This window comes from Pelophylax lessonae (genome assembly GCF_965119305.1).
Source record: "Pelophylax lessonae genome assembly, chromosome: 3".
Classification (NCBI taxonomy): Eukaryota; Metazoa; Chordata; class Amphibia; order Anura; family Ranidae; genus Pelophylax; species Pelophylax lessonae.
In genome coordinates this window covers 3,517,079-3,542,266 of record NC_138770.1, presented here as the reverse complement: position 1 = coordinate 3,542,266, position 25,188 = coordinate 3,517,079, and the positions used below count along the sequence as shown (strand labels likewise).

Genomic DNA, 25,188 nt, shown 5'->3' with positions numbered 1-25,188 from the left:
TCCTCCTCATCTCACACCCAACATAAAGAATGGAATTTGTGATCCAGGTGGCCAAATTTTACGAGAATCCCAAACCCCAAGAATCATAGAAAACACTAAACTGTCCAGATTAAATATTTTCTCACTGGGACCATAGTGCTTAAATAAATACCGACCTTCATATTACCTCCTGATATCCACATCCTATTATTGTACAACCAATACCAATCCAGATAATTCTCTGTTATCAATATTATCTGTCTACAGGGAACCCTTCATAGATGACGGCACCAATGAGGATGGAGGAGGACCGGAGTCACATGACTGAGAAGATACTAAACCTCACCCTGGAGATCATCTACCTGCTGACCGGAGAGGTGAGGGGGATTCTGGGAGGTCACATGACATCACTTTTATCTCTATTAATAAAACACAGACCTGACTGGAGAGGGGAGGAGGATTCTGGGATTCTAACATGATATTCCTATTGGTTCCTGATTACAGAGATTTCCTCTTCTGAAGTCAGGTGATCATATGACCATCACAGTGCCTCCATGTGACTCCCTAAAACCTGAGAGACACAACATACAGAAGATTCTAGAAGTTACCAAGAAGATGATGGAGCTGCTGACAGGAGAGGTGAGCGGTGCTGGGAATTCTGGGACATTATCCAGTAACAGACAAGGGATGTGTCTGGATGGTGACTGTATCATTGTGTGTGTCAGGTTCCTATAAGGTGTCAGGATGTCACTGTCTATTTCTCCATGGAGGAGTGGGAGTATTTAGAAGGACACAAGGATCTCTACAAGGACGTCATGATGGAGAATCAGCCGCCCCTCACATCACCGGGTAAGAGGAGACTTTATTGTAAAGGAGAGAGCAGTACGGAGGGTCCACCTAGATCCCCCATCATCTGATAAACACATAGAAACAATGTATTCAGTCAGTGTGTGTGTTTCCTACAGATGGATCCAGTAATGGGAACCCACCAGAGAGATGTCCCCGTCCTCTGTATTCCCGGGATTCCACACAGGAAGGTCACACCATCCCTCATCATCATCAGGTAGATGATTGACAATTATTGGTAGTTCTGATTTATACACAGTATGTTTGTTACAATGAATGTTTTATTATATATTCAGAGTGGAAACCTCGGGGATGATAATATTGATGTTAAAGAAGAGTATAAAGAGGAGGATGAGGAGTATGGAGTGATGGAGGAGTTTTCAGATGGACATAAGAATATGATGGAGCCACCTAATACCAGGAACCCACCAGAGAGATGTCCCCGTCCTCTGTATTCCCGGGATTTCACACAGGAAGGTCACACCGTCCCTCACTGTTACAAGGTTGGTGGGATGAAGCATCTAGAACATGGACTTGTGGAGACAGTGTGTGGATTTTTTATGTGATGTCACAATAATAAAGCTTATATTTTACAGATAATATTCTCTCTCATTTTCTTGGTTTAGAGTGGAGATCCAATCGATATAGAATTTGAGGTTAAAGCAGAAGAAGAAGAGAGGTATGTGAGGGATGATCAGCAGTCTATGGAGGAGGATGGAATAACGGGGACATTTATAGAGGAGGACACTCCTACAGAGATCAGCACAGGTGGGTCATTAGCACTAAATACATTCCTCCACCCATACTGCTCACTGATTGGTCCAGAGAATGGCAGGGACTGGGTGATTTTAGCCTGTAATACCCTGGTCACTTTCCTGACCTGCATTCCCCTTCCTGTATTTCTCTCAGATATTCTTCTGTCTCTATGCTTCAGTCACAATTTATGTCTCTAGACTGCATTTATAGAGATTCTGGGGTTCAGCTGGCCGCAAAATGTTGATTTCACCATACGTGTTTCCAGACCCTTACACTATATAATTTATATTGTACATTACATCATTCAGATACTATATAATCCTATCTGTTGTATCTTATACAATATGTTGTACATTACATAGTCCTGACTTCTGGTCTCCCTTGTACCCACTGCTATATATACAGTGCCTTGCGAAAGTATTCGGCCCCCTTTAATTTTTCGACCTTTTGCCACATTTCAGGCTTCAAACATAAAGATCTAAAACTGTAATTTTTTTTGAAGAATCAACAACAAGTGGAACGAAATTTATTGGATATTTCAAACTTTAACAAATAAAAAACTGAAAAATTGGGCGTTCAAAATTATTCAGCCCCTTTACTTTCAGTGCAGCAAACTCTCTCCAGAAGTTCAGTGAGGATCTCTGAATGATCCAATGTTGACCTAAATGACTAATGATGATAAATAGAATCCACCTGTGTGTAATCAAGTCTCCGTATAAATGCACCTGCACTGTGATAGTCTCAGAGGTCCGTTTAAAGCGCAGAGAGCATCGTGAAGAACAAGGAACACACCAGGCAGGTCCGAGATACTGTTGAGGAGAAGTTTAAAGCTGGATTTGGATACAAAAAGATTTCCCAAGCTTTTAACATCCCAAGGAGCACTGTGCAAGCGATAATATTGAAAGGAAGGAGTATCAGACCACTGCAAATCTACAAAGACCTGGCCGTCCCTCTAAACTTTCAGCTCATACAAGGAGAAGACTGATCAGAGATGCAGCCAAGAGGCCCATGATCACTCTGGATGAACTGCAGAGATCTACAGCTGAGGTGGGAGACTCTGTCCATAGGACAACAATCAGTCGTATACTGCACAAATCTGCCCTTTATGGAAGAGTGGCAAGAAGAAAGCCATTTCTTAAAGATATCCATAAAAAGTGTCATTTAAAGTTTGCCACAAGCCACCTGGGAGACACCAAACATGTGGAAGAAGGAGCTCTGCTCAGATGAAACCAAAATCGAACTTTTTGGCAACAATGCAAAACGTTATGTTTGGCGTAAAAGTAACACAGCTCATCACCCTGAACACACCATCCCCACTGTCAAACATGGTGGTGGCAGCATCATGGTTTGGGCCTGCTTTTCTTCAGCAGGGAAGGGAAGATTGTTAAAATTGATGGGAAGATGGATGGAGCCAAATACAGGACCATTCTGGAAGAAAACCTGATGGAGTTTGCAAAAGACCTGAGACTGGGACGGAGATTTGTCTTCCAACAAGACAATGATCCAAAACATAAAGCAAAATCTACAATGGAATGGTTCACAAATAAACATATCCAAGTGTTAGAATGGCCAAGTCAAAGTCCAGACCTGAATCTAATCGAGAATCTGTGGAAAGAACTGAAAACTGCTGTTCACAAACGCTCTCCATCCAACCTCACTGAGCTCAAGCTGTTTTGCAAGGAGGAATGGGCAAAAATTTCAGTCTCTCGATGAGCAAAACTGATAGAGACACACCCCCAAGCGACTTACAACTGTAATCGCAGCAAAAGGTGGCGCTACAAAGTATTAACTTAAGGGGGCTGAATAATTTTGCACGCCCAATTTTTCAGTTTTTTATTTGTTAAAAAAGTTTGAAATATCCAATAAATTTCATTCCACTTCATGATTGTGTCCCACTTGTTGTTGATTCTTCACAAAAAATTACAGTTTTATATCTTTATGTTTGAAGCCTGAAATGTGGCAAAAGGTCGAAAAGTTCAAGGGGGCCGAATACTTTCGCAAGGCACTGTATATATACACATAATATGTATTCTCTTGTGTTACACCCATTTTCTACCAGCTGGACATGATTTGATTCATGATGATTTGATTGGAGCACAGACTTCCTTCACCATTGGAATGTCCCAAAGCAGTGCAGGTGTGTGAGGGGTGGGAAAGACGCAACCAAAGAACAGCAACATGTCCACAAGGCCAGAGGAAAAACTGAGCCAACCGGGCAACAGAAGCTCAACAGGAGCCAACCCCAGAACAAAACTCACCTCAAGAAGAGACAGAACAACACGTCTCTTCAACAAACCGCAGCGCTCAAAACTTTGTGGCCAAAGGAAGCATCTGAGGATGCAATCATGTCAATCTTGTAGAATTTTGTGAAAGTGTGCACAGACGACCAGGTCGCCGCTTTGCATACCTGAGCCACAGAAGCCTGATGGCAAAAAGCCCAAGAGGCACTCACAGCTCTAGTAGAATGCGCCCTCACAGGGAAAGGAGTCACCTGACCCTTAGTGAATAGACCTGAACAATAGTCTGGTCCATTTGGAAATGGTTGCAGTGGACGCAGCTGAACCCTTCCGAGGTAATTCAGAAAGGACAAACGGGGAATCGGACTTCCTAAAAGACTCCGTGGCCGACAGGTAAACCCTGATCGCCTGGACCATATCCAATGAATGCAAGGTGAATTCCTTGGGATGCTTGGGCTTCGCACAAAGCAAAGGGAACACAATATTTTCGTTGAGGTGGAAAGCCGACACCACCTTAGGGAGAAAAGACTGATTAGGTCACAGGAAGACTTTATCCCGATGAACAACCAGATAAGGTGAACGGCAAGACAAAGCCGCCAGTTCAGACACTCCGCGAGCAGAGGTGATAGCCACCAGAAAGGCAACTTTCTGGGACAACACAGGTAAAGATATTTCTCTGATATTTTCAAAGGTAGGCCATTGCAAAATGGACAAAACTATATTCAAATCCCATGGAGGCAAAGGAGCCCTCTGCCGGGGAGCCAGATGACGCACCCCTTAAATAAAGGTGCGAATCAGGGAGTTAGTCGTCAAGAGACACTGGAAGAAAATGGCCAAGGCTGGCAACTGACCTTTGATCATGCCCAGCACCAAACGCTGTTCCACACCTTCCTGCAGGAAGGCCAAAACCCTCACCACCGAAAAGGAGCGAGGATGAAACCCTTGTGACTCACAAAAGGCAATATACGCCTTCCAGGTACAATGGTAAATCTTCCTTCAGGTAGCCTTCCGAGCTCTCAGCAAGGTAGGAATGACAGTATCCGAGAGACCTCTGTCTCTCAACACCTGGTTTTCAACAGCCACCCGTTAAAGCCAGAGAACGTAAAGCAAGATGAAAGATCGGCCCTTGAGACAGCAGATCTTCTCTCAGAGGTAGCCACCAGGGAGGCTCAACCACCATCTGTATGAGGTCTGCGTACCAAGACCGACGAGGCCAGTCTGGAGCTACCAGAATTACCTGCACCTGTTCCAACGCCAACCTGCGGAGGAACCTGGACAACAGTTGGATCGGAGGGAAGGCATAAATCAGCCAATACCAGTGCCAGGGCACCACCAACGCGTCCATGGCATCCGCCAGAGGATCGCAGGCCCTGGCCATGAACCTTCCAACCTTTTTGTTGAGACGAGACGCGAACAGATCCACGTCCAGAGTCCCCCATCGGGCACACAGGAGGCAAAACACCTCTGGATGCAGGGACTATTCCCCCTGATCCAAGGACTGACGACTTAGATAGTCCGACTGCCAGTTTTCCACTCCCAGAATGTGAACAGCAGAGATCCGTGGAACGTTTGCCTCGGCCCAAGACAGAATCTCGGCCACCTCCATGGCCGCCTGGGCACTCTTTGTGCCCCTTGGTGATTGATGTAAGCCAGAGCCTTGGCATTGTCCATTTGAACTCAAACCAGTTTACCGTGCAGCCGAGTCGACCAATGTATCAGGCATAATTTGATCGCTCGGAGCTCCAGGACATTTATCGGCAAGGAGGATTCCGCCGCTGACCATGTCCCCTGGGCACACAGGGTGTCCAGTACTCCACCCCAGCCTGTCAGACTGGCATCCGTGGTGATCACCATCCACAATAGAGGAAAGGACTTGCCTTGGGTCAGAGTGGGTGACAGGAGCCGCCACGAAAGCTCCAACCTCGTGAGATGGCTCAAACATTCTCCTGTCCAATGACTGAGGATCCTTGTTCCACTTGGCAAGAATCTCTGCTTGCAGAGTTCTCGTGTGAAACTGAGCAAACAGGATGGCTTCAAAGGCTGAGACCATCAACCCCAGGGACCTCATGCAGGCCCGTAGGGAGGAGAGATCGTTGTCCCTGAGGGACCTGATCTCGCCCTGTAAAGTCCGAAGTTTGTCCACCAGGAGAAAAACTTTCGCCTTAGCAGAGTCCAGGACCATGCCCAGGTAACTCAGGCGGACTGGCGGGATCAGTGCCGACTTTTGGAAATTGATGGTCCACCCGAACTCCTGGAGCATCTGAACCGTGACCGTCAGATCGCTCGACGGAGTGGCACATGAGCTTGCCCTCAACAGGAGGTCGTCCAGGTAACCAAGGACCGCAATCCCCCTCTTTAGCAGCAGAGCCAGCACAGGGGCCAAAACCTTGGTGAATACCCTGGGAGCTGAAGCAAGACCAAACGGTAATGCCATAAATTGAAAGTGGTCCTCTGCCACCGCAAAATGGAGAAACCGCTGATGACCCTCATAGCTAGGGATGTGTAGATACGCATCCTTTAAGTTGATGGAGGCCAGAAAATCCCCCTGACTCAAAGATGCTACCACTGACCGGATGGATTCCATCCGGAACTTCTGCACCCGCAGAAAGCGGTTCTTTTCTGGGCACCGTAAACAGGTTGGGATTGAACCCGCGAAACCTGTCCCGCTGAGGGACCGGTACAACAACTCCTTGGGCAAGAAGATCTTGCACAGCCCCCTTGAGATTTTATAAAAGAACCTGTCTGCGGGGCAAGATCGAAACTCGATCTTGTACCCTAAGCAAATCAGTTTGTGAACCCACGTGTCCTGGATTTGGGACAACCAGGGTTCCCGAAAGCAATGCAGACATCCCCTTCAGGCGGAGAAAGACCGGGCCACTTCACCAGACTGACCGGCCTTGGGCTTACCGGACCATGGCTTCTTGTTACCGTCGGAGGCCTTGAAGGATTTACATTTGTCCTGTGCCCCTGAGGCACGAAAAGGCCCCCGATGAGCCTTGAAGGAAGGACCCCGCTGTGCGCGGGGTGTTTTACCCTTAGCGGCTTGGGGCAGGAGAGTACTCTTACCCCTCGTGAGACCCTTGACAATCTCATCCAAGGGATCCCCAAAAAGCCAATCCCCCAAATAAGGGATATCAAACGCAGTCTTTTTGCAGGCATGGCCAGCCGACCAGCTCTTTAACCAAACCATGCAGCAGAGTGCGACCCCCAACCGCAGATAACCTTGCGACCAGAGGAGCCTCATCCAGGGCTGCGTCACACAGGTATACCAAGGCCTGGGCCATTTGGTCCACCAGGTCAAGAACAGTTGGAAGGACCAATTCCGCCACCAAGTTGCGCTTAAGCACCTTTAACCATTCCGTAACCGTCTGTGAAACCAGCACGGAAGCGAACACAGGCTTGAGCAGAGAGCCTGCCACCAAATATATGTGGTGGGAAACGACTCCACGCGCCTATACATTGGGTCTTTAAACACCAGGGAATCCTCCACGGGCACCACCGTGGATTTATTCAACCTTGAAACAGTGTGGTCCACCTTAGGTGACACCGTTCAGTGATTGTTAACGGAGTCCGCAAAGGGGTAGTGGCATTGAAACCTCTTAGGCGCACCGCCAGCATGTGCTTAATGTGACGCCGCTGTTGGTTCACAATATCGTGAAACTCCTCGGGGCAGGGAAAAACCTGGCCCGACTTCTGGGCTTTGCGGGACCCGAAGGAAACCCGCTTACCTGACTGGGTGGACTCATCATCAATATTTAAAGTCTCCCTGACGGAGTGAATAAGTGCGTCAACTAAAGCACGTTCCCGCATCGCAGCGGAGGACGACTCCTCCTCCTCCCCATCTGAGTGTGAAGACTGGGACCCCTTAGGGGGGACATTGTCCGTGGCAACCAAATCAGGCTCTGAGTCAGATGACTGAGAGGGCATCGGCCGTTTGTGAATAGGACCTTGAGACATCATAAGATCAACCTTTGACCCCAAAGTCACAAGAGCAGCAGATAAAGATACTAGGGAGGTGGCTTCAGATGTCCCTGAAGCACAAACCAGGTCTGTGGGGAAATTGTTATCCAGGGACTCCATTTTACAGCAAAATAAAATTTTGGAACACTGGCCTTTTAAATCGGCGATTTTTGTGGTCCGCACCGCAAACCTGCACCGCTGCCGGAGCCCCCCCCCCCCCCCCCCCTTAGATGGTTAAGGAAACAGAAAAAGCACAGTTTTAAGGAGAAATGCCCACAAAAACAGAGAAAACCAGAGAAAGCCACCACAGTGTCAGAGTGCAAGTGTTTCCAGCAGGAAAGGAAGCTAGGAGGAAGTGACCTCATCCACTAGAGGCCGATACAGCGCCCTGAGTCACCAAAAAATGGATGCCATAGAAGTCAATGGGGAAAATCACCAGCAACAAATGGCTGCTGCCCTCACAGGGAGTCAGCCAGGCTGCCCTCACCCAATATGACACCCAAAACAAATGGAGCCAATTTGTCAGGAACCCAGGACCCTGGCCACCGCGGGAATCCACCAGGAAGCCCCCAGCACAAGGTAAAAAGTCCCCACGCAGGGTTTACCGCAGAGCCCCCCCCAAAGGGGGCAAGGAGGCCGGGACCGTCCAGACCGGTCATGGGGGACACTACAGAGTACAGAGACCGCATGTTCTGACATCCCCATGGAGTGGGCCCACATCACACCCCCCCAGATGACTGTTCCAGGGACATGGGGGGTAGCATCACTCACCATACCACGGACCGTGGGCTCCGCTCTAATACGGGTCACCTCCCACCCTCAGTGTGGGTGCCATCAGCTAAGGGGGAACATTGCAACACAGGGCGTTCCAGGGTTGATGAGTCCTGGAGAAGAAAGCTTCCGCAGGCTAGTCCCCATCCATCGGAGCACCGTCGTGGCAAGGCCTGGGTGGACCATAACTTGCACACGCTCGCTGGCCAGGCTGGGACACCATAAAGATCTAGATTATCCAGTGCGAGGCTGTCGCTTGTAGTTCTCCAGGAGGATCCCCCTGACTAACTAGCGATAGTTAGTGAGGAAAATAAATAAAATCATTTTTTAAAGAAAAATAAAAACTGAGACAGGAGTCCCAGCTGGGAAACCTAGTCCTACTCCTAAGCTTGGCAGCAAGAAACTGAACAGCAGCACTGAGTGGCTAAGGGTAATATCTGAGGGACAGCCCCCTAAAGGTGTGTCTTTGTGTAAAGCTTTTTTGTTAAGTTTTTCACTACCATGCCTACTCCTGCAGAGGGCGCCATTACCCAATAGTGAAGGACATCTCAACGGGCTACGACTGTCAGAGGAGACACAGAGAAAATAGTTTTCCTGGTGCCTCCATGGCAGCATACCTATGATAGAGCTCTGCCTCTACTCCGCCTTCAGGACTAGTGAATAGCTTAAAAGAAAGACGCCCCCTACTCCCAGCATTCTCCTTTTTTCCTCATACCTCTGGACTGGTGAAGAGCAGCAGTATGTCCCTACCTCTGCCTCTGTGCATTTTATTGTATCCCTCCTTCCCCTCCATCTGCTTCATTTTCCCCTTTCTCTTTACCAACCAGCCAGGTGTTCCTCGTGGTGTTGATTTTCCTTCCTCCATTCATTCAGAGGATCATTTATTTAAAGAAAAAGTGTGTATATATATATATATATATATATATATATATATATAATATAATGTGTGTGTGTGTGTGTGTGTGTGTGTGTGTGTGTGTGTGTGTGTTAATGAAACAAGCCTTCCCATTTTTAGTTTAAAAAAAAAAAAACCCAGCAAACAAATATTGCATTTTTTCCCAGAAAGAGCAGGTCCCAGGGATTTCACTTCCTCCCCTTACCTATGGGGCCCCTTTTGCACTTGTGTGACTTGTCGTGCAATTTGGGACTGCAGAATCGCATGACAAATCGTTCTCCATTATTTCCAATGAGCCCCACTCGTATCTGTGCGACTTGAAGTCGCACCGACTTCAAAGTAGTCCCTGCACTACTTTTGGCATGATTTTGATGCATTTTGAGGAAAAGACATTATCAGCCCAATCAGACTCGCATCAAGGTCGCAGCAACAAAGTTGCGTCAAATTTGCTGTGGGGTCGTGCGACTTTGAGGTCACGCAGATGTGAAGGGGGCCTTAATTCTAATTAATCAGTCCGAGGCTTGCTGGCAAACTGTGCGCAGCCTTGTCAGGTCGTGTCATTGACCAGGTACGTCTTTTTCTGGTATTTCCTTTTAAAAATAAAAACGCATTAGAATATCCTTTCTTTTTGGCACGATTTTGAAGCCTTCTTCCTCCTCCCTATTTTTAGCTGATCCTCTTGCTATAGCCAACATGAGCCATTCACCTCATGATCAAGATCCGCAAATGTCTATTAGGTATGGGACCACCCTTGCGTGAGTATCAAAAGAGAGCACTGACAAATGTGTTTAAAAAAAAACCCACATTTCTCTCTCGATATTATTTAGCCCGGTTTACTCGAAGACATTGAGAAAGTCATCCGGACATTATGCTTCTCCTCGTGAACGCAGTCCGGGCTACAGGTCACATTCATCTAGACAGGTCGATCTAGATCTCATAGGAGCTATCGCTCTCCCTCTCCTCATACGTGCTCGTGAGGAAAAAATGCTGGGCCTGTGGCGCCACACCTCTACCTAACAAGCTGGTCTATCAGAGCTGCTTTAAGGAATACGCAGCTGACCGAGACCAAGAAAGTTTGCAAGTAGCCAAGCTTTTGAAACAGACCATGAAAGATTCTCTTTCTGAACTGGCTGCCATGATGCCTGCTCAGGCAATACCTCAGGGCCCGCAGGCAACGGACGTTGATCCATAGGTGCCAGGCCCCTCTATGGCCAGCATGCCAATTCCCCCTTCAGGGCACAGGGCCAGAACCCCTTCTCAGGAAAAGGAGGTGATTGAGGAGGAGTGGAAGAAGACAGAAAATAAGTTTTCACTTGCAAAGTTTGGGAAACTTTACACTCTAGTTCCAGCTGATTCGGAGCCCCTGGTTTCAATGCCAGCGGTGGATGCAGCAGTGACCCAACAAGCAAAGAATGTTCCTCTTCCTATGGAAGTTTCAGCATACTTTAAAGATCCTTTAGAGAGGTGTATGGATCTGGATCTCAAAAGGAGCTATGTAGCTTCAGGTGCAGCATGTATCCAGCAATCACCCTTACATCAGTGTCCACAGCAATAAAAGTCTGGACAGAAAACACAAAGAGTCGAATATCAGACGAGATGTGCCAAAGCAAGACATCATAAAGGCACTGAACGAGCTGAAGATGTTGGCCGATTTCGTCGGAGAAGCAGCAATTGACACCATTCGCTGCTCAGCCAGAGCAATTCAGTCATGGACAAAAGGGCCTTATGGCTAAAGCCGTGGGCAGCGGATATTGCTTCAAAACAGAACTGGTGCAAAATTCCCTTTGATGGGAAAGCACTGTTTGGGGATATATTGGACAAAGCAATCTCCAGAGTGACTGGTGGCAAGTCAGGCTTACTTCCACAAGACAGACGGGCCGGGAGATCCAGAAACTTCTTTCTCTTCTAGATTTCAACAATCCAGGTCTTCAGACAGTCTAGCCAAAATAGAGATGGCCGGAAAACCTGGAGGGGTACCCAGTCTTCATTTCTGGGGACAAGAAAAAGTAAACCTTTCTCCACCCCCCCCTAGAATAAAACAAAATCCTTTTGACATAGGGCAGACCCAAACACTCCCGGTGGGAGCCAGGCTCAAGCATTTTGTGCCAGTTTGGGCAAACAGATGCCAGGACCCTTTGGTCCTATCTACAATAAAACAGTCACCTTCTTGCACAGAGGGACATCTTGTTACAGTCTTTGACCCAGACAGAGTGGTTAATAAACTATCTGAAAGACCATCTCATGCCTACCCAGCAGATGATCTATCTTGGAGCATTATTTAACACCAGTCAGGGTACAGTGTCATTACCCATACAGAAGGCGAGGATCATCATTCAGAGAGTTTCCAAGATTTTGCGCAATCCCCACCTGACAGCTTCTCTCTGTTTGCGCCTCATAGGTTCAATGTCAGCATGCATCCCGATGGTGCCACGGTCACGTTGGCATCTGAGGTACTTTCAGACTGGCTTCCTAAAACAGTGGAAGAAACAACCTCTCACAGCCCATCCTCTTAACACAATGCATGCACAGAAGTCTTCATTGGTGGACAAAGCTTCAGAACCTCTCCAAACCGCGATAGTTGGGTTCCCTCTCCTGGAGCACAATTACTTCAGATGCCAGCGAAAAGGGTGGGGAGCCCATTGCGAGAAAATCGAGGTCCAGGGAAGATGGTCCTTTCAAGCCGAGAGCCTTGTCTCGAACATCCTGGAGTTGAGAGGAGCATTCCTAGCCTTAACCTTCTCTAGCTCCCCACTTCAGAAGCAAGAGAGTCCTTCTACGACTGGACAACAGGGCAGCAGTCTCCTATATTTAAAAACAGGGCGGGACTTGCAGCAGGTCGCTTCTGTCAGAAGTAGAACCGATCATGCTCTGGGCAGAGAGGAATCTCCTACACCTCAGAGCAGTGTATCTCCCGGGCAGACTAAACAATCAAGCGGACATTCTCTCCAGTTCTCGTCCTGACAACAACGAATGGGCCGTGCATCCGCACGTATTTCACCAGATCGCCAATCACTGGAAATATGCTCAGGTGGATCTGTTCACTACACAGACACTGCTGGATATTCTCTCCTCGGCCTCCTCAAGATTACTTCAAGAGGACAGAGATCCCAACATCACCACAAAAAGCGGAAGCTCTTCTGCAGTTTATAACGTCTCTCTAAGTGCAGAGCGCAGTGGTTCCAGTGCCCCCTTCGGAGCAATATACAGGTTTTTACTTACTTAATAGATCTGAGAAAGCTCAATCGACATATCGATCTAGAAAGTTTCAAGATGGAATATCTGCAGACGATAATCCAAGGAGTACAACCAAATGATTGGTTACTCTCAAAAGATCTTCAGGATGCCTATCTGCATATTCCAATTTCTCCGTCCTTTCAGAGATACCTGAGGTTTGCAGTGGGGCATCTACATCTTCAGTTTCAGTGCCTTCCATTCGGCCTATGCACTTCTCAGGTCTTCGCGAAGGTCCTGGTCTCTACCATAGCCCTTCTCAGGGAAAAGGGCCTACAAGTATATCATTACCTGGACGACATCCTCTTGCTCGTGGAACACCAAGCTTCCCAGATTTATCTCCTGTTTCCACACCCCCAGGTGGAAGCAGTGGATGCTCTGACATGCACCTGGGACTTCAACACAGGGTATGCCTTCCCACCTCGCCCTCTTATTCTAAAATTCTTCCTGAGGCTCCTGAAGGATCCAGTACACATCCTGGCGATTCTCCCTTACTGGCCCAAGAGACCTTAGTTTCCACTAGCCATGCGGCTGTCTGTGGGCACACCTCTGACACTTCCCCTGTTCCCTCAACTTCTACAGCAACTTCTACAGCAGGGCAGAGTCTCTCATCCAAACCCGCACAGACTGTATCCACGGGTGTGGAAATTGAGTGGTGGAGGGTTGAAGCCTTAGGCTGTTCCCCTGTTGACACTCCTCCAAACAAGGAAACCATCCACAACTCCATCTACTCAAGAGTCTGAGAAAAGTTCCAAACCTTTGCGGCTGGAAAAAAAAATTTTTTTGATTGATTGTCACCTTCAGTCTCCAATATTTTGGAGCTCCTACAGACCAGACTTGGCCTAGGTCTCAGTTCATTAAAGGTCCAGGTGGCCGCATTATCTGTGGCAACAAATTCAAGATGGGCGGTTAACCCTCTTGTAACTACGTTCCTTAGAGGGGTGTTAAAGTCAAGCCCTCTGGTCAGACGCACCTTTCCAAAATGGGACCTTACTCTAGTCCTGGAAGCTCTAGCGGAACATCCTTTTGCTCCTATGGAACAAATATCGATTTGGAACTTATCCTTAAAAATGGCCTTTCTTCTAGCCATTACATCCGGCAGAGGATATCGGAATTGCAAGCCCTGGGAATCGGAGAGGATCAAGTTTCTTTCTTTCCAGACAGAGTGGAACTGCGACCTATTCATGGTTTCACCCCTAAAAATCGCTACCGCAAGTCACCTCAGGGAACCATGGGCCTTGCCAGTTTTTTTTTTCCCCAGTCAGAAATAGACCCAAGCTTGGACATAGCGGAAGTCCTCAAGAAGTATCTCGAAGCTACAGAAAAATTTAGAACATCTAACAGGCTGTTTGTTATCCCATGGGGAAAAACAGAGGGAAGGAAGCCTCTATCAGGACTCTTGCATCCTGGATTGTCAAACTAATACATAAAGTGTACAGGGCTAAAGGCTTGGTTCCTCCGGAGCAGGTAAAGGTTCATTCAACGAGATCAATTTCTGCCTCATGGGCAGCAAGAGCGAACGTCTCCCTGGATACCATCTGCAGGGCTGCCACATGGTTGTCTCAGCACACATTTATAAAACATTATAGAGTTGACCCTGGAACGCTCACCACTGTAGAATTTGAAAGAAGGGCAATGCATTTCTTTGTGTTGTTAGCATCTACCCACCCTTTTGTCAGCTAGTTATTTATCACAGGTATGCTGCCATGGAGGCACCAGGAAAACAGAAAATTGTATCATACTTACCGTAATTTTCCTTTCTTGGTGCCTATCCATGCCTATCCATACGCTCCCTCCCTCGGTATTCTATATCACAGGATAATGCTGGGAGTAGGGGGCGTCTTTCTTTTAAGCTATTCACTAGTCCTGAAGGCAGAGTAGAGGTGGAGCTCTATCACAGGTATGCTGCCATGGATAGGCACCAGGAAAGGAAAATTACGGTAAGTATGATACAATTTTCCGTTTTACGGTAAGTTCTTACAAAAACTCTATTTTTACATGGTGATAATAATGTGATAACATCCTCAATTTTGGAACCTTAAACAGAAAGTGATAATGAGGGAGGAGTCAGTAACCCAATGATGGTGGTCTTCAGGATCAGTCCAGTCTTCATCTTGGTTGTTCTCCCCCCATCCTCACTCTCTGACCTCTGGTGGGGCTCAGCCCCACTGTTATTCATGACTAAATCATGGAGTAAATAAGGAAGTTCAGTACTTCTTGTGTTGGGAAGATGGCAATGAGTGATAGAGGGGGAGGGGACACTCATCCTAAAATCCCTTCTTCACTGTCCCCCCATATGAAAGACCGTTCTTGTTGTTTCCTCACTCTCTGACTAAGGTCCATGAATAAAGAAATGAACTGGTAGGAGATCAGAGGACCCATTTACTAGTTACCTTGAGGGTGGAATTGTAAGATCCTCAGAGACAAAGCTGCCTGATGTGGGCGGAGTCCTGGTTTAGGGGAACCAATTTGCTCTTGTCTAGTAATAATCTTTTTATTTCTATTTTAGTACATGGACGGGAGATGAGGAAAGCCTCAGAGGATTGTCTCACTTTGTCTCCAGACTGTAAAGTAGAAGATGAGGACATCACACAGTATAGTCCAGGAGAAAACCCGGCAACCTCAAATGTCCATCTGGCACCACACAGTGTAGATGGACCATCGTATTCCTCTTATCCTGAGGAACCTCAGACTGTGAGGGATGGTGCCGTCCTTCCAACAGATAAGAGGTTTTCCTGCTCTGAGTGCGGGAAGTGTTTCCATTTTAAATCCAATCTTGATGTGCATAAAAGATCTCACACAGGAGAGAAGCCATATTCCTGTCCTGAGTGCAGGAAATGTTTTTTAGTGAAGTCCCATCTTCACATACATCAGAGATCTCACACGGGGGAGAAGCCATTTTTCTGTACTGAGTGTGGGAAATGTTTTTCACAAAAGGGCATTCTTGACAGACATTATAAATCACACACAGGGGAGAAGCCATATTCCTGTCCTGAGTGTGGGAAATGTTTTTCACGGAAGTCTGATCTTTGCACACATCAGAGATCTCACACAGGGGAAAAGCCATATTCCTGTCCTGAGTGTGGGCAAAGTTTTTCACGGATGTCTGCTCTTTACAAACATCAGAGATCTCACGCAGGGGAGAAACCTTATTCCTGTCCTGAGTGCGGTAAATGTTTTTCAGTCAAGTCCAGTCTTTACACACATCAGAGATCTCACACGGGGGAGAAACCTTATTCCTGTCCTGAGTGTGGGAAATTTTTTTCAGTGAAGTCCAGTCTTAACATACATCAGAGATTGCACACGGGGGAGAAGCCGTATTCCTGTCCTGATTGTGGGAAATGTTTTGCAGTGAAGTCCAAACTTTACACACATCAGAGATCTCACATGGGGGAGAAACCTTATTCCTGTCCTGAGTGTGGGAAATGTTTTTCAGTGAAGTCCAGTCTTAACATACATCAGAGATCTCACACAGGGGAAAAGCCGTATTCGTGTCCTGAGTGAGGGAATTGTCCCTCACTGAAGTCCTGTCCTCCTGTACATCAGGGATCCCACATAATCATCGAGGTGTATTAGTGCATTGAGTGCGGGAAATGTCTTCTATATGAATGTTGCTCGACATCATAGCTCTCATGTGGGGAAGAAGCACACCCTGATATACACCTCAGATTTACTCCATGGCCGATCTTCATCATGTAAGAAACACTTCATAAGGAGATCAGAGATCACCAGAGACATGGATGAAGTGTTGTACCGTGTTGGCCATTGATAGCAGAACAAAAATAAAAATGGAGTCATTACCTTTCATTGGCTGAGTAAATTTTGTGCTGTAAGCTTTCACAAATACTTAGAGGTCTATTTAAAAAAAAAAAAAAACATTATTTGAAAAAATGTGTTAAGTATTTGCCCATCTGTGAGAAATGTTGGTCGTATTTACAGTATTTCGTATAGTGATTTCCTATGATCATTAGCTCCATCTAATGTCCATAATGTGGCATTTCACATTTTTTACTGATGGAGATTGTGACGGAAGTGTAGGTGGGACAGAACGCACATGGAGAGCAGGAATGCCAACTAAGCCTTTTATTGAACGGTAGCAGGTAGACTCACAAAGAAAGGGGCCAAACAAAGGTGCCCAGGGTCAGACCCAACATGGGTAGGACAGAGTTCCAGATAACAGGGGTAGTCCGTAACAGGGGGCTCCCGATAGGAGGGGCAAAGTCCTGGCCAGCGAGGGATTGGGCCACACACGGATCAGGGCAAACAATGAAGTGACAAAATCCAGGCAGAGTTCTGGTAGGCCCAGTGTTAATCCACTCACCAGCAAGTGGGTACAGGATAAATCCAAAATCCAGGTTGGCAGGCAGGTTTGAAGAGGCCCGCAGGAACCAATAGGGGAGTCTGTGTTGTCCGGCCACAGCCCACGGACACACAGTCTTCCAAACAGCAAAGATGAACAACACAGTAGGGACTCTCGCTCTGCTAAATATCTTAGGACTTGTGTCCCAGCAGGTGGCCAGGCAACTCCCAGCCTGGCGTCCAGTTGCCCCAGCAACCAGCCCCGCCCCCCTCTATTCAAGCCCACACAAGGAATGTGTTCATTGTCCACAGTGAGCATGAAGGCGGAGAAGCAGACTTCCAGGCACCTGGCTGAGGAGGGGAGAAGGACAGCACAGGGTGGGGGGGGGGGGGCAGGCAATGGAGTGAGCGGTCAGGGGGGAGAAAATCCCATGCTGGGGAAATGGCAAAGTCCTGGGGGTGCAGGGAAGACAAAAGAAAGAGTAGGGTCCGTGACAACCCCTCCCCCTTTTATATTACAAGTGCCGACAAGGGGACCTCAGCAGGTCTCCTTGGAGGCACTTGTGGCAAGGAGTTCACCTATTGAGGGTCCTGCTGCCGGTATAGCCCATCAGTGGGCTTCTGGTGTTGGCTACCACGCCAATATTGGATGGTAAAGTTGTATGGTTGAAGTGCTAGGCTCCACCTCAGGAGGCGCCCGTTGTCTCCAGATACTCTATTTAGCCATGTGAGGGGGTTGTGATCTGTGATGATGGTGAATTCTCGGCCATACAGATAAGGTTGAAGCTTTTTCAAGGCCCAGACAATGGCCAGACACTCTTTTTCAATGGTGGAATAGGCTACCTCCCTGAAGGCAATGGGGTGTTCCTCTCCTGCCTCATTCACTTGACTCAGGACAGCCCCCACGCCATAGGTAGAAGCATCGGTTTGCACTATAAAACGTCTGTTGTAGTCCAGGGCAGTCAGAGCAGGGTTGTTTGCAAGGGCGGATTTGAGCTGATGGAAGGCGGAGTCGCAGGCCGGGGTCCAGTGTACCATCCTAGGGCTGTTCTTCCGGGTGAGGTCAGTCAGAGGTTTCGCCACAGTGCTGAAATTGGGGACAAATTTGCGATAGTAACTTGCAGTGCTAAGAAAAGACATTGTTTGTTTTTTTGTCTGAGGGGTAGGCCAGTCATGGATAGCTTGAACTTTTGCAGGTTCCGGTTTCACTTTCCCTCCCCCTACTCTGTGACCCAGGTATTGCGCCTTTCCCAGTTGACATTGGTCTGGTCTTATGGTCAGTCCGGCCTTGCAGATGCGGTCCAAAATGGTCTCCACATGCAGCAGGTGCTCCTCCCATGTGTTGCTAAAGATGGCTATGTCATCCAAGTAGGCACATGCAAATCCTTGGCATCCCTCCAACAACTGGTCTACAACTCGCTGGAAGGTGGCGGGTGCATTTTTCATCCCAAAGGGCATGACCAGGAATTCAAACAGTCCGAAAGGTGTGATGAAAGAGTAGCGTTCTATGCCATCCTTGGTAAGGGCAATTTGCCAGTAGCCCTTACTGAGGTCCAGGGTTGTAACGTATTGGGCGCCAGCCAGCTCGTCTATGTGTGGCGTGGGATACGCATCGCTAACCGTGTAGTCATTAAGTCGTCTGTAGTCTACACAAAACCGAGTGCTCCCATCCTTCTTTGGCACTAATACCACTGGTGAAGCCCAGGGACCATGAGAGGGATGAGTCCCTGTCGCGGTATCTGACTGACAATTTGGAGCTGGTGTTCCAGCACCTGTTAGCGAAGTGCCAGGTTTGGAGGATGCTTCCTTTTAACACCGGTGGGTCTTGTTAATTTGCTAAAAATGACCTTTCTCCCCAAGTTTATTTGTCTTCCGAAATACCCCAATTCCCATACTGGCGGCCTTTTTCCCGTAGATTGGATGGAGTTATTTTCTCCTTTGTATGGGCCGGGGCCGTCCCACGCATTTCCAGATGGAAACTGCAGTTGTCACTGTTCTCCGGAGGTTTGGAACTACCATGTTTCAAGAAATACAACTGGGCAGCGGTGCTAGTCACGGCTCATTTGTGGTTTGCCCAGCCTTGGTCTAACCCTGCGGTTACTCTTGAGGCGGCAATAATGAGGTCGTATGCGGCTCTAACGAGCTTGGTCTACAGGGGACTAGGGGCTGCCCCTCAGGGGACACCCTCTATGCGGACTGTGGTGCGGGTGTGGGAACAAATAGGGGCAGCCACTGGAGAGGAAGGTAGTGTCTCGCCTCACACTCCACTGTGGGGAAACCCAAAGCTGTCACACCTTAGGTCTATCCCTGATCCTGGTGTGTGGGCGAGACATGGGGTGGTCAAGATACAGCAGATCATGGCAGCAGATCTCTGCTGCCCTTTCCCATTTTACGGGAAAAATTCCAGCTCCCCTCTTGGATGTTGTGCAGATACTTGCAGCTGAAGCATGCGGTGCAGGCGCCAGTGCTGTATTTTGGCCTAGGCCAACAAGGCCCAGGCCTAGGGCGGCACTTTGCAGGGAGGCAGCAAAAAAGCCTCCCCCCTCCACCTGAGACTCTTTTGGCCACTGGTTGCTAGGGCCCCCTCTCCCACCTCTCTCACTCATCCCTCCTTTCTCTCTCTCACCCCCTCTCTCTTTCTCTCTCACCCCCTCCTCCCTCATCCCCTCTCTCTTTCTCTCACCCACTCTCTTTCTCTCATCCCCCCTCTCTCTCACCGCCCCCCTCTCTCTCTCTCCCTTTCATCCCCCCTCTCTCTCATCCCCCCTCTCTCTCACCCTCCTCTCTCTCATCCCCCTCCTCTCTCTCTCCCTCCCTCCCTCACCCACCCACCCTCCTCTCTCTCTCATCCCCCCTCTCTTTTCCTCCCTCACCCACCCCTCTCTCTCTCTCATCCCCCCTCCCTCACCCACCCCCCTCTCTCTCACCCCCCCTCTCTCTCTCCCTCCCTACCTCCCTCACCCACCCCCCCCTTTCTCTCTCCCACCCCCTCTCATGAGATCTCAGGGGTTCATGCTGGGACTTCAATTGTGGAGATCGTTACATCCGTTAAAAAGAAAGGAGTGGGGCAAATTTACATAAGAGGAAGAAGGGGGATGCCCAATTTTAGTCTTGCCTAGGGCAGCACAATACCAAAATACACTACTGGCAGGCGCAGTTCACTGCGCCAATTGTGGTTGCTCCTCACACGGTGGAGAGATTTCTTTTTTTTTAATTTTTATTTCAATATGTGCATAAAAACGAACATTCCAAACGTCCTTTCAACAAAGGGACAAAACAATATAAAATAAAAAAAATTATACAATATGCAAATAATTATCTGTTTACTTAGTATTCATAATCGCTTTATGCCAAGGTATATCCATTTAGCTTAATTGATCGCCGTTGTCCCGGTGTGCCCCAACCCCTTGCTCCATTGCATTCATAGATTTATTTCCTCATCATACTATATGCATCCCTCTATATCCTCTAAGTTATCTCCTTATATTCAACCATTGGTTAATGTTGATTGACTCCAATTATCCCAAATTTTATTATATTTCGTTGAGCATCCTCTATGTATATACAATACTTTTTCAAATGGTAAAATCTGATTTACCGCTCTTATCCAGTTCTTAACAACAAGGGGCTTCACTTGAATCCACTTAACTGTGATTGTTTTCCTTGCCATAAACAGCGTTTCTCTAAGCATTATCCTGTGATATCTAGACCATGTTATTTCATCTAATATACCCAGCAAACAGGTTTCTGGGGTCAAAGGTACAGGCATATTCAGGACAGAGGATAATATTTGAATTATTTCCTGCCAGATTCTTGATATCACTGGACAAAACCACATAATATGTATAAAGTCTGCCCGCTTAGCACTGCATCTCAAACATTTAGGAGATGCAATGCTTTGCATTGCATAAAGTCTACTTGGAGAGAGATATGATTGATGTAGCATATATAATTGTATTAACCTATTGTTTGCTGCTGGCGATACATATAAATGGGATGAACAGGCTTCTTTCCAATCTTCATCAGTTAAATTGGGAATTATTTCCTGCCATTTTGTTCTTATTGCCAAGGGATTCATTCCTGAATTAACCCTGGTTAAATGTGCATATATTTTAGAGATTAATCCTTTAGGGCCCTGGGACCTAAGGATACCAATCATTGGATATCTAGAGATCCCAGGTCCCAAAACTCCAAATTGAGCTTGTAACGCATGTCACAACTGTAGGTATCTATATAATGAGGTATGTGGTATATCGTATTTCATTTGTATATCTGAAAAAGAGTACATATGTGTTATGTCATATACGTCTGCAAGGACTGATATCCCTTTTTGTTCCCAGAACTGATACTCTACCAATTGTTTCAGTTGATTAAACATTGGGTTTCGTCATAGTGGGAGATTCATGTTTATTTGTGTGTTTCCCTCTATACGTTTTGCCTCTCTCCATATTGTACGAGCTAATGTTAACATTGGTATTTGCTTATATTTTAATTTATTCAAAGGTGCTTCTAGGGCTATAAGTAAATTATCGATTTGTAAAACATGAGCCAGGTGTGATTCTACCATCTGTAGTGTTACTGGTACTATCCATCCTGTGAGATGTTTAAGTTGTCCAGTGAGATAGTATCTGTATATATTAGGAAGTGCCATACCTACTTCTGTTTTAGCTCTCTGAAGTGTGGTTAACTTTATTCTATTTCTACCCTTTCCCCAAATAAATGTGGTAAATAGGACATCTATTTTTTAAAAAAATAGTTTTAGGGACTATAACCGACATATGTGAAAAAATGTATAAACATTTCGGTAATAGGACCATCTTGATTAAATTTATTCTCCCTGCAACTGAAAGTGGTAATTTAGCCCAAGTAGCTAATTTAGTTTTAATTGTTGTCATGAGTGGATTAAGGTTAGCCTGTAAAGCTGCTTGTGGTAATCTTGTAATATTTATTCCCAGGTATTTGAAAGAGGACCCTACATTTAATAAACTTGAATCCTTGCTTAGTGTGAGTAGTTGTGGTTGCAATGGCATAAGGGAGGATTTTTGCCAATTAATTTTAAGGCCTGAATAAGAACCAAATAGTTCTATTATATGCATAGCTGCTTCCAATGATCCATGTGCATCATTTAAATATAAAACAAGATCATCAGCATATAATCCCACTATATCTATCCTTTCTGCCAATGTAATGCCCCGTACAGAAGGGGTTTGCCGAAGTCGAAGTGCCAAAGATGCAATAGCTACTGAAAATAAGAGTGGTGATAGAGGGCATCCCTGCCGGGTGCCTCTATATAATTGTATGGCCTTGGTTAAAAAGCCATTTACCAACAGCTGAGAAGTTGGATTTAGATACATTATTTCCACCCAAGTACAGAATTTCACCCCAAATCCAAATGCCCTAAGCACTGCCTGCAAAAAGGGTCATTCAATAGAATCAAAAGCTTTTGCTGTATCAAGAGAGGCCAAGACACTTGAGTCTGGTAGTTGATCTCTAAGCTGAGCTATAAGTTGTGTTCTTCGAAGATTTATAGATGTGGATTTTCCTGGCATAAATCCAGTTTGATCTGGATGTATAATATTAAGTATTACATTGTTTAATCTATGGGCCAAAATTTTTGCAAGAATTTTGTAGTCTGTATTTAATAATGATATGGGTCGGTATGAAGCACAATCTGTTAGGTTTTTATCTGGTTTTGGAATTAGTACTACTGTAGCTAAATACATGGATTCAGGAAGTCTTTTTACCCTGAAAGCTGTATCAAATACTTGAACTAGCACTGGGGCAAGAATATCCATGTATTTACTATATACTTCTAACGGAAGTCCGTCTGGTCCTGAAGCCTTTCCTATTGCTAGACTTGTTATTGCTCTTCTTACTTCTTCCTCGCTTGGATTTTCCTCTAATGATTTAACCTGCTCGGTCGTTAAGGCTGAAAAGTGTATTTCACTCAGATAAGTTGAAATTTCATCTGCATTATACGTAAGAGAGGTGGCATACATATCAGTATAAAACGAGTGAAAGCATGACATAATACCAGCCACATCCCTTACGTATTCCCCATCAGGGCGCTGTATATTAGCTATAACTAAACTTGTACTTTGTTGCTTAGCCATATGTGCTAAAAGATGACTTGAAGTATTCCCTTGTTCAAAGTACTTCTGTTGATATTCAAATTGTTTGTATTTAGCTATTGCTGCTATATGTGTAGTATATTTTCTTACTGTAGTATATTCCTTTCATCTAGATACTATTCAGATCTTTCTTATCACCTACTAACTATTTCCTTATTTACACTTATTAGCACTCATCACTTTAAATGTCTACCGACATCTATACATTAAATATTTAATAGTGCTGTTACTTTTCTATATTATCACACTGCACCTGGAGTATGTAATGTACAACATAAAGTATATAGTGCAGGGGTCAGGAGAATGTAATGTCCAACATAGAGTATACAGTGCAGGGGTATGTAATGTACACCATAAAGTATATAGCGCAGGGGTCAGGAGTATGTAATGTACAACATAGAGTATATAGTGCAGGGATCAGGAGTATGTAATGTACAATATAGAGTATATAGTGCAGGGGTCAAGAATATGAAATGTACAATATAGAGTATATAGTGAAAGGGTCAGGGGTATGTAATGTACAACATAGAGTATATAGTGCAGGGGTCAGGGGTAAGTAATGTACAACATAAGGTATATAGTGCAGGGGTCAGAAGTATGTAATGTACAACAAAGAGTATATAGTGCAGGGGTCAGGAGTATGTAATGTACAACATAGAGTATATAGGGCAGGAGTGTGTAATGTACAGTATACATTATACAGTGTAAAGATCAGGGGTATGTAATGTTCAACATAGAGTATATAGTGCAGGGGTCAGGGGTATTTAATGTACAACATAAAGTATATAGTGTTGGGGTCAGGAGTATGTAATGTGCCCACCCCTTGTCCCGACCCTAACCCCAGGTGCCTAGATCTAGTAACTCCTCTGGTGAAAATGAACATTTTGCTGCCAGCTGAACCCCTGTATCTCCATAAATCCAGTCTAGATACATAAATTGTGTTTGCGGCACAGAGAAGGAAGATTATCTGAGAGAAATACAGGAATACAGGATGGGGAACACAGCTCAGGAAAGTGACCAGGGTATTACAGGCTGATATCACCCAGTCCTTGCCCTACTCTGGACCAATCAGTGAGCAGTATGGGTGGAGGAATGAATTTAGTGTTAATGACCCACCTGTGCTGATCTCTGTAGGAGTGTCCTCCTCTATAAATGTCCCTGTTATTCCATCCTCCTCCATACACTGCTGATGTATGATCATCCCTCATATTCATCTCGTCTTCTTCTGCCTTACCCTCAGCTTTTATATCAATTGGCTCTTCACACTATACCAAGAAAATAATAGAAGAGGTCATCTGTAATACATAAGCTTCAATATTGTGACATCACATTTAAAAAAATCACTTCAATGAGTCCATGTTCTAGATGCTCCGTCCCACCAACCTTGTAATAGTGAGGGATGGTGTGATCTTCCTGTGTGGAATCCCGGGAATACAGAGGATGGGGACATCTCTCTGGTGGGTTCCTGGTATTAGGTGGCTCCATCATATCCTTGTGTCCTTCTGAAAACTCCTCCATCACTCCATACTCCTCATCCTCCTCTTCATACTCTTCTTTAACATCAATATTATCATCCCAGAGGATTCCACTCTGAATATATAATAAAACATTCACTATAACAAACATTCTTGTATATAAATCATAACTATCAGTGATTGTTCCTCATCTACCTGATGATGGTGAGGGATGGTGTGACCTTCCTGTGTGGAATCCCAGGAATACAGAGAACAGGGACATCTCTCTGGTGAGTTCCCATTACTGGATCCATCTGTAGGAAACACACACTCTGACTGAATACATTGTTTCTATGGGTTTATCAGATGATGGAGGATCTAGGTGGACCCTCCATACTGCTCTCTCCTTTACAATAAAGTCTTCTCTTACCTGGTGATGTAAGGGGTAGCTGATTGTCCATTAGTGATGGACAAACATCGGCCAGGACGGTTCGCGAACGTCAGCCGCAAATTTTCTCAAAAGTCTGCGAACCGCAAGTTCGCAGTGGGCCCCATTGACTTTAATGGGAGGAGAACTTTAAAAACCTTTAGGTCATATTTGCAGCCACAAAAGACGTACTAGCTGTGCA

The 25,188-nt window shown here is 46.1% G+C and overlaps 3 protein-coding genes across 3 annotated transcripts in view; 2 read left to right on the top strand and 1 right to left on the bottom strand.

Moving 5' to 3' along the window:
* Window positions 1–25,188, bottom strand: part of LOC309549117 (uncharacterized protein) — a 4,285,597-nt gene that overhangs the window by 1,342,014 nt on the left and 2,918,395 nt on the right.
* Window positions 1–25,188, top strand: part of LOC309549120 (uncharacterized protein) — a gene marked incomplete at its 3' end in the record, with an annotated part of 1,495,124 nt that overhangs the window by 1,206,300 nt on the left and 263,636 nt on the right. The window contains exons 14-16 of the mRNA XM_082249157.1: window positions 1,122–1,328; window positions 1,452–1,593; window positions 15,185–16,160. Coding sequence (XP_082105283.1) covers window positions 1,122–1,328; window positions 1,452–1,593; window positions 15,185–16,160 — 1,325 coding nt within the window. The remainder of the gene's footprint in view (window positions 1–1,121; window positions 1,329–1,451; window positions 1,594–15,184; window positions 16,161–25,188) is intronic.
* Window positions 1–25,188, top strand: part of LOC309549125 (gastrula zinc finger protein XlCGF66.1-like) — a 136,039-nt gene that overhangs the window by 786 nt on the left and 110,065 nt on the right. The window contains exons 2-5 of the mRNA XM_082249161.1: window positions 261–356; window positions 484–618; window positions 705–828; window positions 945–1,063. Of these exons, the coding sequence (XP_082105287.1) occupies window positions 261–356; window positions 484–618; window positions 705–828; window positions 945–1,054 (465 nt within the window). The 3' untranslated portion in view covers window positions 1,055–1,063. The remainder of the gene's footprint in view (window positions 1–260; window positions 357–483; window positions 619–704; window positions 829–944; window positions 1,064–25,188) is intronic.